The 17,475-nt window shown below is 36.9% G+C and overlaps 1 protein-coding gene across 2 annotated transcripts in view; it reads left to right on the forward strand.

The window, feature by feature from the left end:
- TOR1AIP1 (torsin 1A interacting protein 1) overlaps nucleotides 1-17,475 on the forward strand; it is a 43,878-nt gene that overhangs the window by 18,694 nt on the left and 7,709 nt on the right. For both annotated transcript variants that reach the window (XM_082701744.1, XM_082701745.1), the window contains exons 5-9: nucleotides 330-371; nucleotides 1,196-1,282; nucleotides 4,148-4,204; nucleotides 7,307-7,348; nucleotides 7,885-7,953. In XM_082701744.1, the coding sequence (XP_082557870.1) occupies nucleotides 330-371; nucleotides 1,196-1,282; nucleotides 4,148-4,204; nucleotides 7,307-7,348; nucleotides 7,885-7,953 (297 nt within the window). The remainder of the gene's footprint in view (nucleotides 1-329; nucleotides 372-1,195; nucleotides 1,283-4,147; nucleotides 4,205-7,306; nucleotides 7,349-7,884; nucleotides 7,954-17,475) is intronic.

Raw genomic sequence — 17,475 nt, forward strand, 5'->3', positions numbered from 1 at the left:
CTCTGGCAAATAGGAGAATGAGAATACAGTTAACCTATATAGGGACTGGAATATTTGTCCACAGAGAATTTAATGTTTCCTGCAACAGGTTACATTTTAGAGTTCAGATGGACCTGGCAGCTAAAGGAAAAATAAACTTTCTGATTCTAGTTTCTGTCAGACTTATTTCTCAGATAACCTAGAGGTAAATGATACATATATTTTTAAGATTTAATAGAAAAAAAGTTGGTTGGTCTGTCTTTGTGTTCCCTTTCCTAAATTACATGCTCTTACTTATTTGAGCTTTAGCTTTTGGTATTACATGTGACATGTCTGCTTTTCTTTTCTAGAAGCCACCAGTATCCAACAGAAAGTCAATTTTTCTGAAGGAGGTATTTTCTTCTAAAATATTCTAAATCTTTTTTTTTTCTTTTTTTTTTTTTTTTTTTGCCCATTAACATGAGGTGCAGTTTTGATAGTACTTTAGAAAGAGTAGAAAATAGTGTTTTTCTTCGGGAAAAGAAAAAAATCCATGCTTATCTGAACTCATAATTGGGCAGGTAAAATAGGATAAGAGTGAGGGATGATAGTCTTTATATGCATTTTAAGCATCTTTTGTCTGAGTTGTTCATTTTAAGCAAAGTTAATAAAAAGATTCTGGCATATGTTGGCCTCTGACTATGGTATTAAAATAATCATTTTTCCAAAATCAGCCTGTAAATAGTACAATAAATTTAGTCCTATTTTAGAACCCACATAATCTAAGGTTACCTGCTTACTAGATTTTGTATATAGATATATGTGTACATCCCCCTTTCAGAAACACAGAGGGACATATGTATACACGTGTGTGCCTATATAAATCTTATCTATATTTACACACTATATATAGTTCCCCCCATAATGTAGAACTTTTCCACTACTTAATGCTCAATTGTTCACTCTTTGACTCTATAGTAAAGCCTCAGAATATAATCTTATAGATATTACTCTGAATATCTGTTTGAGAGATAATTATGTGCCTCAGAGAACATTAATGAGCCCAATTTTAGCTTGTAGGAAAATTTGCGATCCAGAATAGTAAGCATAATAAATAACAATTCTATATCTGATAATTCGAGAGGTCTCATTTTAATGTTGAATTACTTGTTTTTTAATCTAGATCATTAAAGTATTGAGTAAAGACTCTACTAGTGTATGATTTACTTCTTTTTAGGAGAAACTGAACAGGATGATCAAGACAGCTCTGACAGTGATATTACTACTGTTAAGGTCAGATCCGGGGATTCTCTTGATTCTGGAGGTAACATTGCTTTATATACGTATGACTTTATCTTAGGAGCTGTCTTTTTAGTTAAAATATAAAGGTATTTGTGAATTTGCTTTTTAAAAAAATACTTCAAAGTGTTTTATTAAAAGTTGTGAACTTTTTTACTATTTATTAAAATTACTGATTTCATGTGTGCATCTAATTAGTACTGTAATGCCATGTAACAACTAAATAAATAAGTCACTTTTTAGCCTACTTTGATATTAATGGAATAGAAGACACTTTTTGTGCTCAAAAGAAGAGTTATTTGTAGTTTTTTAAAAACATATTATAGAGGGGAATGCCCGGGATGGCTTAGTGGGTTAAGCATCTGCCTTCAACTCTGGTAGTGATCTCAGGGTCCTGGAATTGAGCCCCATGTCAGGTTTCCCTCTTAGCAGGAAGTCTGCTTGTCCCTCCACCTCTGGCCCTCCCTCCTCTTGCATACTCCTGTGTGTGTGTGTGTATGCACACATTCTCTCTCTCCCTCTCAAAGAAATCTTTAAAAAAATTTTTTTACATCTTATAGAGAAACTGATCTCATTGGCATTGGTACTCATTACACCAACAGGAATGTTAGTTAGCTTTTAGGAAGTTTTAATATACCTAGGTAATTGCTTTTATCTCTGGATTGTTCAAATTCACGCCAGGTCAATAATAACAGTTTATGATTGTTCACGTGAATTTGTGTAGTAAAGGAAAGAAGTGACTGAAGAGAAAAAATACCAATTGAGTTTTAAGAGGCTGCGGAACCAATTTGTAAACTCTGCAGATAATAAATTTATATTTTAGTCCTATGAAAGAGTCAGTTTTTACTTTCCCCTCACTACCTTTTGAGAATTTCTGTAATTCCTGTTTTACTTCATCGTTCCATTTTAAAAATAAGCTCATAAGCCGGCATATGGGCATTTGGTATTCTCTCTGTTTTCCACCCTTCCTCATTTTCCCCCATTCTTTCTTGATACAGAAATCCCAAAGGAGATATGCACCATTCTAGCATAGTGGTTAAGAACATGGGCTCTGGAGCCTGAATCCCGGGGTTCCAGTCCTCCTCTACTAGGTTGGTGCCCTCGGGCCATTGTTTAACTTCTGTGTTCCTCAGTTTCCTCATCTGGGTTTTTAAGAGGTTAAATTAAGTCACATGTGCAAGCACCTAGAAAGTACCTGTCACATAGTAAGCACTGAAATTCATCGTTCTTATTAGTTTTGGTATAAGTATACACAAAGCTCTAAAAATTAGAGACTGATTAAGCCATTCATATAGCCAATAATTTGACGCCATTGCTACTAGCATATAGCTCTTCTAAACTACGTAAACCACAGGCTCTGTGATCCCTTTAGAATTCTAGTAAATTCTTAATGAAGCATATACCCGCATGTGGAAGAAAATTCTAGCTAAAGAACAAAAAGGGGAGCATATTAAGAAGAACACATATTTTCCTAGATTATTTCTTGGGCTAATTATCACAGAAGAGGTACAAGAAGAAACAAATGAGCCAAGGGGGAAAAAGAGAGAGAGAGGCAAAGAAACAGACTCTTAACTATAGAGGACAACCCGACCAGTAGGGGAGGGTAGGTGGGGAATGGGTAAAGCCGGTGATGGGATTAAGGAGTGCCTGTGCTGTGCTGAGCACCAGGGAGTATATGGAAGCATTAAGTAACTTAATCCTACATCTGAAACTAGTAGTATACCATATGTTAATTAACTGGAATTTAAATAAAAACAAAACAAAACCAGATCCATTGGAGTGCAGGAAGAAAATACTAGAATTTCATGTATATTTATATTTCATCCATTTAAAATGTCTTTATTTTATAATAAATGCAACATATTAGTTAATATATTATTTTAGTAATATGTTTTAGAGATTGATGCTTGGAATTTTTTAGTAATAGAATATGGTAAGAAAGGGGCGCCTGGGTGGCTCAGTGGGTTAAGCCACTGCCTTCGGCTCAGGTCATGATCTCAGGGTCCTGGGATCAAGCGCCGCGGCATGGGGCTCTCCGCTCAGCAGGGAGCCTGCTTCCTCCTCTCTCTTTGCCTGCCTCTCTGCCTGCCTCTCTGCCTGCTTGTCATCTCTCTCTGTCAAATAAATAAATAAAATCTTTAAAAAAAAAAAAAGAATATGGTAAGAAAAATATTTAGCCACCACCTTGAATATGCTCCTGCTTCCTCAAATGCTCCTGCTTCCAAGATAACAATCTGATTGCTTTTGAACAGGTTTAGTTATGATTCCCCTCTTTATATGAAAACAAGTTTTTAAAGAAGAGTAGACTAAAATATATAATGTATTGGCCACTTACAAGAAAAATTTGAGGCAAAATGTGTAGTAATGATTTCAAGAAGATCCATGATAAACTAAATGTTCCCAACTCAAAGCTTTTATTATCTCACTTACCTCATGCCATGTTCCATATCTTACATTTTTCTCTTTAGGAAGTGGTTAGGGAAAGTTAATTTTTTAGATCCAACATGACTCTTTAGAAACTTTTTTTTTTTTTTTAAAGATTTTATTCATTTATTTGACAGAGAGAAATCACAAGTAGATGGAGAGGCAGGCAAAGAGAGAGAGAGAGGGAAGCAAGCTCTCTGCTGAGCAGGGAGCCCGATGTGGGACTCGATCCCAGGACTCTGAGATCATCACCTGAGCCGAAGGCAGCGGCTTAACCCACTGAGCCACCCAGGCGCCCAGAAACTTTTTAAAAATAAATTGTGTGCCCAAGTGTTGAATTCCCTGGGGTTTTATTGAATATCTTTGCTTCTTTATTACTCATCGTTCTCCTATAAAATAAGCACTTAAAAAGTATACTATACTTTATAGTGTACTGTATTTATTTTTGTTGCTGTTTTTTTTTTAGATCAGACCACCAGATCATCAACTCAATATCCAGAATCATTTTGGCAGCCATCCCAAAGTAAGTAAAACCGTGTCTTCAGTTCTTAAAAGTCTATCTCAGTGTGTGGTCAAATGCTCTTCTTTTTTAAAGATCCTCTTTTGCAGTTTAACATGCAGTGTTCAAAAAGAGATCTAGTGAATGCTAAAAAACTCACTCAGCATCTTGAATTTGCTTCAGTTATGTACTTAAGCTTGAATTTAAAAAACAAGCCATCTAGATTCCGTGACTTGTTGAATGTCCTTGCTTCCCATATAAATTTCTTGACTATTTTCAGTTTAATTTAACTAATGTAGTTTGAGTCTCCTTAGGTGTACATATTGTAATAAGGATATAAAATTTTATATGTAGTATGATTTGAGCTCTGTTGCAAAAGTTTAGAAGATTGAATAAGTAATAAACCAAGGTATAATAAAAAGTTAATGATAAACTAGGTGGTAGGTATATAAAAATCTTTTAGCCTCACAGTCTTAAAAATTTTCACAATGTGTTGAGAAAATTTAACAAAAGAAAAGATTAGAAAGTAATACAGTAAAATGCTAATAACAGTGATTTGTTCAGGATGGTAGAGTAATTGGTGACATTTTTCTTTTCCTTCTGTATTTTGCAGATTATATACCATGGATATGTATTTCTTAGATCAAGCAGAAATGATAATTTCTTCCCTTCCATTTATAAATCAAGTCCCAGACTTTAATTATTAATCAACCTACAATATCCTTGTATATAAAATTTTCAAGGACTTTTTTTTCCTTTCCACATCACCTTTTTTTTTTTAAGATTTTATTTATTTATTTGACAGAAATCACAAGTAGGCAGAGAGGCAGGCAGAGGTGGGAGTGAAGCAGGCTCCCTGCTGAGCAGAGAGCCTAATGTGGGGCTCAATCCCAGAACCCTGGGATCATGACCCAAGCCAAAGGCAGAGGCTATAATCCACTGAGCCACCCAGGCGCCCCTCTACATCACCTTTTTTTAAATACGAGACTGTCTTATTTATTTACTTACTAAATAAATAAATTAAAATCTTTATTTATTTATTTGTTGCAGAAAGAGAAGCAGGCTTCCTGCTGAGCAAGGAGCTAGATATGGGACTTGATCCCAGGACCCTGGGATCATGACCTGAGCCAAAGGCAGAGACACTTAACTGACTGAGCCACCCAGGTGTCCCATGAGACTGTTTTTAAAGAAAAAGTCTTTAGAAATCTCTTTTGTAATTACTGTGTTCATAGAATTCCATTTTATTTCACTTTTTATATATTTAGTTTTTGGAAGGTTTGGGGTTTGAACTTAAAACTGCAATAAAACAAGCCACTGAGACAGGAAAATAAATCATTTGTGTAAAATTACTTGCTGAATTATCTGGTATCTTTGCCCTTTGTTATTCTATATCTTTGATCTTTGGACGCTCTTAAAAGTATCTCCATATAGGGTCCCTGGGTGGCTCAGTGGTTTAAGCCTCTGCCTTCGGCTCAGGTCATGGTCTCAGGTTCCTGGAATCAAGTCCCACATTGGGCTCTCTGCTCAGCGGGGAGCCTGCTTTCCCGCTCTCTCCGTCTGTCTCTGTGCCTACTTGTGATCTCTCGCTCTCTCTCTCTCTCTGTGTCAAGTAAATAAATAAAGTCTTTAAAATAAAAAGTATGTCTGTATATAAATTATGCTACATGCATGCAGTGGAATACTTTTTTAGTTATGAAAAATGAATACCTAGTATACTAATGAATAGGTGATTGAGATATATATCCTCAAATCTAAGATGCCATTATTTTATGTGTCACCAGTTAAACTGTGACATATCCTTGATTATAAGATACAGATCTAGGGATACCTGGGTGGCTCAGTCAGTTAAACGTCTGCCTTCAACTCAGGTCATGATCCCAGGGTCCTGGGATCGAGTCCTGCATCAGGCTCCTTGCTCGGCAGGGAGCCTGCTTCCCCCTCCCCCCCTGCCTGCCTCTCTGCCTGCTTGTGATCTCTGTCTGTCAAATAAATAAAATCTTAAAAAAAAAAAAACAGATACAGATCTAAGTTAGAGACTTTTTTTTTTAAAAGTACTTCTTGGGGTGCCTGGGTGGCTCAGTCGGTTAAGAGTCTGATCTTGGTTTCGGTTCAGGTCATTCTGGTTGTGGGAATGAGCACCGTGTTGGGCTCTGCACTCAGTGCAGAGTTTATTTGAGATTCTCTCCCTCTCCCTCCCCTTCTGCCCTCCCACTTCCCACGCTGCTCCCTCTCTGTTCCCTCACATGCACATAGGCTCTCTCAAATAAATAAGTCCTTAAAAGACGTTTTAAAAAGCATGTGTCTGCTTTTTTTAAAAAGCATTTTGTTGGTATAGACTGAAAATAAATCTGAAAGAATGTTCATACATCTTACTCACTATGATATTCCTGCCCATAGTATGTACTTAATAAATATTTATGAATTTTTAAGTTCTACATTTCTAAAATGTTTTATTTCTTTTACAGCTAGTATATATTGCTGAAAAAATTGACAAATTTACTGTGACATTTGTATCAATTGTAGAAATAACTCATTTCTTAAGGGCAGATTTGGATATTTATTTTGTTATAGTTGTTTGAAATACCATTTCTAGTTGTCCCATTGTATCATTTTACAGTTGTTTTTAGGTACCATCCCAAAACAAAAAAATAGCATCTTTCTCTCCATAACTGCTTTGCAATGCCCACAACATTGCTTATATAGTATATATTAACATATATGGACTGCCTGGGTTTATATCTCAGCTCTGCTCCCTCTAGATACGTAATCTTGGACAAATGATTAGTTTCAGTGTCCTGTTTTGTAATTAGGAATAATGGGATCAACCACATAAAATGTGAAAATAAGTAAAATTATGCTTCATACCTGGTAAACATTCACTGCATACAGCCATTATTTCGATGGTATTGATCCAAAAGTTGACTTACTAATATTTAATTCTTGAATACTTTCAAGTTTAGAAAAGGGGGAAAATGGATATATCGCATGTTTGGGACTGATGAAAGAAAGGTTTGATTTTGGGGGGATTTTTTTTTTGGTTTATGGTATCCATATTATATAACTAAAATGTCTGTGCAGTTCTTATTTCCATATGTTGTATGACCTTCTCTTTCTGTTCTGTTTCAGGTCGAGACTTCATAACTGTTGATAAGCATCCTTCTGTGCTAAGTATGTGGTTGGTTTGTCTGTCCTTTTATCAGTCAAGTAATTTTGAGTAGCATTTGAATAGCATTTTAGATTTAGATTTGAATAGCATTTTAAGTAATTTTATCTTCTTTGCCTTTTAATCCCACCACACATTGGTACCAAATGTGTAATTACTCTGTGATGCAGAAATGTGTTTAGGACTATTTTACCTGAAGTAACTTATTTACAAGAATAAATGGTGAACTTTTTCTTCTTAAGTAATACTGAAATCAAGTTCAGTTATTATTGAATTCAGTCATTCTCAGACCACAACAAAGGACTTGTACATAGGTTTGTCTATTAGGTGATTATATATTTATTTGTTGCCTATTTTAAGTAGTGGTTCATCCTTCATGGTATGATCTTTTAACGTTATCTTTTACTTCTGAACCTATTGATTTTGTTATTTTCCTCCCCAAATTTGTTTTGCCTCGGTGATAAATTTACCTTGTAAATTTGTATGGTATATATTTTCAAAGTATGTGAAATGATAATCTTGATAAATGTATTTGCTTCAGGCTCGGGATATCAAAAAAAACCTCAGGAATGGTTTGAACAAGCTGCAAGAATAAGGGCTAGGACACAAAGTAAGTTGATAAATCTCTACCTATCCCTGAAGTAATTGTAAGTTTATTTGTTATCTTCATTATTCAACATACAAAAATACTTAGTTCTTCAGATAGGGATTTAGACTGTGATTTCATTAATAAAGAACAACTATGATTACTGGTTATTTCCATCTGCTTGGAGGAGCAGAAGATGATGTGGGAAAGCTGGTGGATGATGGGTCCAGACTTCACAAGTTGTCAGTTCTGTCTACTCTCCTGACAGTACCTGGTTTTTATTTGTAGCGGACTTTGTTTACTTTTATATAAATAACCACTTAGAGCAACTCTGCCTGCCCATTGTATTAAGTAATAAATATTGAAACCTACAAATAGTAAATTCATGTTTAGGTTTAAATGTCACAAAATTTGAGAAATACCATAGATAGATATGATGAAATAATCATGCTTTGAGTTCAGTGTCTTTCAAAATTTCTATAGCTGTGTCTGGATTAAATCTTGACTGTGTTAAAAAAGAAAAAATAAGTCCCCCTTAACCTTTTATACCTTCTTTATTCATCTAACCACAATAAATCTCAAGGTCATCAGGTACTCCCTTACTTTTTATTTAGATAATATGAAAATTCCCATCACATATTTCTTGCTCAAGAAATGACTAGCTGTAGCGGGGCATCTGGCTGGCTCAGTTGGTGTGACTCTTGATCTTGGGGTTGTGAGTTCAAGGCCTACACTGGATGTAGAAATTACTTAAAAATAAAGTCTTAAAAAAAAAAAATGAAAGGAAATGACAAACTGTAATAGGACAAGATTATCTTGTAGTAAACAAACCTCTGTGGCTTTGCTTTTCCATCATCAGCAAAGTAGTGACAGTCACAGCTCAGTTTTTCCCACCAGTGAATTTATATCCCACATGTGAGTTCTTCAGCCGACTAAAATTAAAAAAGCATTCTATTCTTGCTTTATTATTGGCTGTCATTCCATATTGTATGTACCTTGCTATCAGAAAACCATTTCTTGGGGCGCCTGGATGGTTCAGTTTTAAAGTGTCTGCCTTTGACCCAGGTCATGATCCCAGGGTCTTGGGATCGAGCCCCACGTCAGGCTCCCTGCTCAGTGGGAAGCCTGCTTAACCCTCTCCCACTCCTCCTGCTTGTGTTCCTGCTCTTTCTCTCTCTTTCTCAAATAAAATCTTAAAAACAAAAAACATTTCTTCTTACAGTTTGCTCTTTATGACCTATTATAATAAGAAAGATAAATATTAATTATTTAGCTTACTAGGATTATGTTCATAACGAGTATCAAAAATTAAAACTTAGGGGTGCCTGAGTGGCTCAGTTGGTTAAGTGTCTGATTCTTGACTTCAGCTTAGGTCATGATCTCAAGAGTTGTGAGATTGAGCTCCAGGTCAGGCTCTGTGTTGCGTGCGGAGCCTGCTTTAGATTCTCTCCTGCTCCTCCCTTCCCTGCCTTCTCTAAAAAAAAAAAATTAAAACTTACTTTGTAGATCTGCGAAATATATTCTTAGAAGTAAAAATGGTTGGGGCGCCTAGGTGTCTCAGTGGGTTAAAGCCTCTGCCTTCGGCTCAGGTCATGATCCCAGGGTCCTGGGATCAAGCCCCGCATCGGCTCTCTGCTCAGCGGGGAGCCTGCTTCCCCCTCTCTCTCTCTGCCTGCCTCTCTGCCTACTTGTGTTCTCTGTCTAACTTGTGATCTCTGTATGTGATATAAATAAAATAAAATCTTTTAAAAAAAAAAAGTAAAAATGGTTGAGTTTAAATATATACACTATATAAATCTGGGAGATCTGGTGTGTTAGTTCTTTAACTGTATAGTCTGTATAATTTATAGCAGATACATTTCTTCCAAGTAAGTGAAGTATAGTACACATTGTTACCAAAAAATGTTTCTATAATTTTTATTTCCTCTGATAAGACACTGTGCCAATGCAGTGCAGAAAGAAAAATAATGATGTTGAAGATATGATTGGAATGTAGAAATAGATCTTTTTAGTTGCTAAATTGATAGCTAAGTCTTGGTACTTTATCTGTTTGCCTCCCTACTTTATCTTAACTTAGTGTACTTATTATGGCTTAAGTAACTGTATACTGATCAATAGCCATCTACCATATATAGTTTTGAGAGTTATATAGAAATTGTGTACCAGAAGTAGGATGCAGATACCAGAGTTTTTTAGACATTTAACCACATGAGGACTTTAAGATAAGAACAGTGAACACGAAGAAAATATTTTCGATGAAAGTGGAAGACTGCAGTGATTGTCATACAGTCTTATAGACCCTTTCAGTCCAAAATCATTTTAAAAAATTGTTTGCTTAGCATTCTGAATTTCATATTTCATTAAGTTTACATTTCTGCTTTTTTAGTGCTAAAAAAAATTAATTTTCAGATTTAGGTGTTCAGGAATCTAGGATTTTAAATTCTTTTTTTTTCTTTTTTTTTTTTTTAAAGATCCCATTCATTTATTTGACAGAGATCACAAGTAGGCAAAGAGGCAGGCAGAGACAGAGGAGGAAGCAGGCTCCCTGCCGAGCAGAGAGCCCTATGCGGGGCTCCATCCCAGGATCCTGAGATCATGACCTGTGCTGAAGGCAGAGGCTTTAACCCACCCAGCCACCCAGACACCCTGGGGTTTTAAATCCTTATTGTCATCCTGTGTTAGCACTACTTCCCTGGGTAGACAGGTCCCAGTTTGGGTTTCTGCCTATGTCCTACCCTTTTGGAGAGACACGAAAGAGAGTTTGGAGTTAGAGCTCCAGTCCCAACTCTATTACTTACTAATAGAGAGATCTTGGTAAAGCTCCTTAACCTTCGTGAACCTCAATTTTCTTTCCTTTAGAGATAATAGTGCCTATAATTAGGTTATTCTAATTAGCTTAAAATGTATGTGAACACAATTTTTAAGTAAATAATAAATGAATAATTACTAGTGTTATTGTTAACAATATATTGTATAATAGTAATAACAACTATAAAAGAGTCATGCCCTCTGCTCTTGACATTTATAGAGTGACTGATTGTTACTATACTCTTCAAACTGGAAAATCTTGAGCTTTATCCTTTGTGTGTGTGTTTTTAAGGAATTTCTGTCACTGTTTTTTTTTTTTTTTTTCATTTATTTATTTGAGAGAGAGACAGAACACAAGCGAGGAGAAGGTCAGAGGGAGAAGCAGACTCCCCATGGAGCCCGATGCAGGACTCCATCCCGGGACTCCAGGATCATGATCTGAGCCGAAGGCAGTCGCCTACCCACCTGAGCCACCCAGGCACCCCTCTGTCACTGTTTCTAATAAATTTTTTTTTAAAGATTTTATTTATTCATTTGATAGACAGAGATCACAAGCAGGCAGAGAGGCAGGCCGAGAGAGAGGAGGAAGCAGGCTCCCTGCCAAGTAGAGCTTGATGGTGGGGCTTGATCCCAGGACTCTGAGATCACAACCCGAGCCGAAGGCAGCGGCTCAACCCACTGAGCCACCCAGGCGCCCCTCTAATAATATTTTTTAATAAGAGGGATAGTGATGCTCTGCCTGAGCAGTAGGTACCTTATTAAGTTTGTCCCTGTTCTGTGAAGTTTATATTGCATGTTATATAATAACTGTTCTTTAGCTGTCCATCATTAAAATCATTATAGAAGACAACAATTTTCATACATTATCTCATTTGAACTTTGCAACCATGGAATAAGATATTCAAAATAAACATTTTTTTCTTAAGATTTTATTTATTTATTTGACAGACAAAGATCACAAGTAGGCAGAGAGGCAGGCAGAGAGAGAGAAGGAGGCAGGCTCCCCGCCAGGCAGAGCCCGATGTGGGGCTCGATCCCAGGACCCTGAGATCATGACCTGAGCCGAAGGCAGAGGCTTTAATCCACTGAGCCACCCAGACACCCCAAGATAAACATTTTCTTGATGGCTTTTTTTTTCTACGACAATTGTATTGCGTTTCACATGTCCTTTCCCTGCAGTTTCCTCTACTCCCATCCTCATAACATTTTTAGTCATTTTACTAAAATATGATTGCATACATAAAGTACATAAGTACATAAAGTATGCATGCATAAAGTATGATTGTATACATTTAATGTATACAACTCAGTGAGCTTGGAGATAAATATACATCTGGGAAACCGTGACCATCTGGGAAACTATGCCATAGTATATCATCTCCAAAAGTTTCCTCACACCCTCTTTATTTATTATTATGTGTGTGTGTGATAAGAGCACTTAACATAAGATCTACCCTCTTGGCAAATTTTAAATATACAGTACAGTATTGTTAACTATAGGTGCTCTGCTTTATAGTAGAGTTTTAGGACTTACTCATCTTGTATAACTGAAGCTTTGTACCCTTTAATACCTCCTCATTTTCTCCTTCCCCCAGAAACCACCGTTCTACTCTCTGCTTCTGTGTATTTGACTATTTGATTCCTCATAAAATGAATTGTCAGAACCTACCACTCTGTTGTTTTATATGATGCAAAACATTGTAGATTCAATATGTATTATTAACACTATTAAAAATTAGAGGATATGGGACACCTGGGTGGCTCAGTTGGTTAAGGTCATGGTCCCGAAGTCCTGGGATTGAGTCCCATATCCGTGCTTCTCCTGCTTTGCGGGGAGCCTGCTTTTTCCTCTCCCTCTGCCTCTCCCCCTGCTTGTGCTCTCTCTCTCTGTCAAATAAATAAATAAAATCTTTAAAAAAAAAAAATAGAGGATAATGTGAAAAAGATATTTGTATTTACTTACAGGTATAATGATTCATACCAGGGCACCTGAGTGGCTCAGTGGGTTAAAGCCTCTGCCTTCGGCTCAGGTCATGATCCCAGGGTCCTGGGATCAAGCCCCACATCGGGCTCTCTGCCTGGCAGGGAGCCTGCTTCCTCCTTTCTCTCTGCCTGCCTCTCTGCCTACTTGTGGTCTCTGTCTGTCAAATAAATAAATAAAATCTTAAAAAAAAAATGATTCATACATTGATAATGAAGAAGCAGCAGTATGATTGTTTTATGGTAGCCTGGTGTAACTGATTCCTTCCTAGTAGCCTAACCTATATACTAATAAAGGGATCGTTATAACATTTTTATAGCATAAAGTATTACAGTCATATTCATAATACAGTATTGGAAACATTGCTTTTTAAAAATCATTTACCTTTGATGATAGGCCAATAAACAGTTTCTCCAGTTACTAGAGAGAGAGGTATACGGTATCCTATTTTTTTGAAAACAAAGTTATGAAACAGTAAGAAAACTGACATTATGAATTTTATATGAAGTATCACTCCTTTTATGCCTATAAAAGGATAGGCTATCCTCTTTCATACAAGTCTTGCGCACATGTTCTACACAGTGACTACTTAGGAGAAGACAATGACACAGAAACATCTCCCACAGTTCTTGTCATACAGTTAATTAGATTTTCACACCAAGACATTCATACACATAAAACAGATAAGCTCATTGACTGTGCAGCGTGTTGGTTATTTATTGTTCATTAGGTGGAAGTGCATCACCATAAAGGTCTTCAACCTCGTCTTTGTATCACGTAGGCTGAGGCAGAAAAGGAAGGGTTGATGTTGCTGTCTTCAGGGGGCAGAGGCTGAAAAGGTGGACAATGTAGAAGGGGAGGCAGAGGGGCGCCTGGGTGGCTCAGTGGTTTGGGCTGCTGCCTTTGGCTCGGGTCATGATCTCAGGGTCCTGGGATCGAGCCCCGCATCCGGCTCCCTGCTCCGCAGGAAGCCTGCTTCCCTCTCTCTCTCTCTCAGCCTGCCTCTCTGCCTACTTGTGATCTCCGTCTTTCAAATAAATAAATAAAATCTTTAAAAAAAAAAAAAAAAAGAAGGGGAGGCAGAAAAGCAGGCACATACCGAAATACTTGATTTCTGTCTGATTTTTTTTTTTTGCCTTCTCATATCTCAAGAAATGTGTCTATATGGCACCAACTTTCTTCCACCATTTTCTTTAGTTTCAGTGCCTCTATCATAAAAAAGAGTACATGTTATAAAAGAAGTCAAAGGCAGTCTTGAATAATTGGAAGCCTTCTGCCAGATTATCTAACGTCAGTTTTTTTTCTGACAGTTCTCGGTCTTCTGCCTTCTTCCTCAGTGCAGGCCCACTCATCTCCATCAGGTCATCTTTTAATTCCTCTGATGTGCTGTTTGCTCATGAGTGTCTCCAAGATGCATATCTTTGTTTTTAATTCCAGTATAATTAACATACAGTGTGATATTAGTTTCATATATACAGTATAGTGACTCAGCAGTTACTCAGAGCTTCTCCCAGAAAGTGTACTCTTAATCCCCTGCACCTGTTTCCCCCTCCTCCCTCCTACCTCCCCTCTGGTAACCATCAGTTTGTTCTCTATATTTAAGAGTCTGGTTTTTTCTTTTGTTTCTTTTTTCTTTTTTGCTTTCTTTGTTAAGTTCCACATATGAGTGAAGTCATATGGTAGTTGTCTTTCTCTGACTAGTTTATTTCACTTAGCATTATATGCTCTAGATTCGTCCATGTTGTGCAGATCGCAAGATTTCATTTTTTATACACACACACACACACACACACACACCCCAGATCTTCCTTATCCATTCATCTATCAGTGTACACTTGGGTTGCTTCCACAATTTGGCTATTGTAAATAATGCTGCAGTAAACATAATGATGAGTGTATCTTTTCAAATTAGTGTTTTCATATTCTTCGGTTAAACACCCCATAGTGGAATTACTGGATCATAGGGTAGTTCTCTTTTTAGTTTTTGGAGGAACCTCCATACTGTTTTGCACAGCAGCTACACCAGTTTGATTCCCACCATTAATACAATGAGGATTATTTTTTCTCCTCATCTGTGCCAACACTTGCTTCTTGTGTTTTTTATTTTCTCCATTCCAACAGGTGCGAGGTGATATCTCATTGTGGTTTTGATTTGCATTTTCCTAATGATGCGTGATATTGAGCATCTTTTCATGTGTCTGTTGCCACCTGTGTCTTCTTTGTAGAAATATCTAGTTCATGTCTTGTGTCCATTTTTAATTGGGTTATTTGTTTTTGTGTGTGTTGAGTCATAGTTCTTTCTCTATTTTGGGGACTAATCCTTTATCAAACATGTCATTTGCAAATATTTTCTCCTATTATGTGGGTTGTCTTTTAGTTTTGTTCATGATTTCCTTTGCTGTATAGAATTTTTATTTTGGTGGAGTCCCAGTAATTTATTTTTGCTTTTGTTTCCCTTGCCTCAGGAGGCCTATCTAGAAAAGAAGTTGCAGCAGCCGATGTCAGAGACATTATCACCTGTGCTGTTTTTTAGGATTTTTGTGGTTTCAGCTCTTACATTTATTTAGGTCCTTAATTCATTTTGAGTTTCTTTTTGTAGATGGTTTAAGAGAGGGGTCTAGTTTTATTCTTTTGCATGTAGCTGTCCAGTTTTTCCAACACTATTCGTTGAAGAGACTGTCTTTTTACCTTTGCATATTCTTTCCTCCTTTGCCGAAGATTGTGTAATAATGAGTTTTTTTCTGGGCTCTTTATTCTGTTCCACTGACCTTTATATCTGTTTTTGTGTCAATACCATACTGTTTCGATTACGACAGCTTTTTAGTATAGCTTGAAATACAGGATCTATATCTTGAAACCCTTCACCCCTTACCTTTTCTGCCACATCCATGATTTCTTTCATGATTTCCTTGATTGGCTGTATTGTAAATCCTCTGAGGTCATACACATCTGGACTGTTTTCTCTGGCAGGAATTTATTGTTTTGGGTTTGATGGCTTTTTCTGTAACACCTATGGCACTACTGTCAATTTTATGCAACTATTAATACTGCATCTTTATGTTCATTTACATTTCTTTCAGCTGCAAATGGCACCATGTACAGTCTGTGTGCATAAATTCTGATAAATGTTGACTTTTGTCATTTGTGTGTATTTTATGATAGCAAATGATAGAAGAGTATCTACATATGTTATGTGTTCACAAAATATCTTTTTCTTAATATTTGAAAATACTTCTAGGCTATCCATTTCTACTGTAAGTTTTTTCAAATTGTTCTAAGCCATTAAAAAATTTTCCAATCTACTTATTTTTAAAAATAAACATATGGGGGCACCTGGGTGGCTCAGTTGGTTGAGCGTCTTCCTTCAGCTCAGGTCATGGTCCCAGGGTCCTGGGATCGAGCCCCGTATCAAGCTCCCTGTTCAGCAGGGAGCCTGCTTCTCCCTCTGTCCCTCCTCCTATTTGTGCTCTTTTTCTCTCTCTCTCAAATAAATAAAGTCTTTTTAAAAAATTCACATATAAGTGGACCTGCACAGTTCAAACCTATATTGTTCAAGAATTAAGTATGTATGCCACATTTTTTATCTATTCATCCATCAGTGGACATTTAGGTTGCTTCCATGGCTTGGCTATTGTGTATATTACTGCAGTGCACCTGGGCACACATATCTCTTCAAGACCCTAATTTCATTTCCTTTGGGTATACCAAAAGTGGGATTGCTGGATCATCTGGGAATTTCATTCTTCAGTTTCTGAGGCACCTTTATATTCTTTTCCATAGTGGCTATAGCAATTTAAATTCCTACCTACAGTGTACAAGGGTTCCCTTTTCTCTACATCCTCTGTACATACCTTGCTCTTGTTTTTTGGATAATAGCCATCTTAACAGGCGTGAGGTGAATCTTACTGCGATTTTGATCATGTAGCTCATCCTGTTTTTTTTCTTTTTTAAAGATTTTATTTATTTATTTGACAGACAGAGATCACAAGTAGGCAGAGAGAGAAGGGGAAGCAGGCTCCCCGCTGAGCAGAGAGCCTGATGCGGGGCTCGATCCCAGAACCCTGGGATCATGACCTGAGCTGAAAGCAGAGGCTTTAACCCACTGAGCCACCCAGGTGCCCCAGCTCATCCTGTTTTTTAAGTGTGCTATAATCCCATGGTCTGTTTTTGCTTTTGTTTCCTGTGTTTTGGTGTCATATATAGGAAATCATTGCCAAGACCAATGTCAGGAAGCTTTTTCCCTGTCTTTTTTTTCTGAGAGTTTTATGGTTTGGGGGTCTTTTTTTTTTCCTTAAGTTTTCTTTTTTTAAGCAATCTCCACACCCAACATGGGGCTCAAACTCACGAACCCAAGATCAGTTGTCACATCCTCCTCAACTGAGCCATCAAGGCTCAGTTATTTGATTCTTATGTTTAAGTCTTGAATCCATTTTGATTTTTTGTGTATGGTGTAAGAGTCCAGTTCATTCTTTTGCTTGTGGATATCCAGTTTTCCCAGCACCATTTATTTTAGGAGACTGTCCTTTCCCCATCATTTATTGTTGGTACCCTTGTTAAAGATCTCTTGATCATATCTGCATGGTTTTATTTCTGTACTCTGCTCTCTGCTGTTGGTCTCTCTGTTTTTATGCCAGTGCCATACTGTTTTGATTACTCTGGCTTTATAATGTATTTTGAAGTCAGGAAGTGTGATATCCCCAGCTTTGTTGTTCTTTCTCAAAATTTCTTTAAACTATTTGGAATCTTTTGTGTTTCCA

The sequence above is a fragment of the Mustela nivalis genome (assembly GCF_964662115.1).
Source record: "Mustela nivalis genome assembly, chromosome: 16".
In the NCBI taxonomy this organism is placed as follows: Eukaryota; Metazoa; Chordata; class Mammalia; order Carnivora; family Mustelidae; genus Mustela; species Mustela nivalis.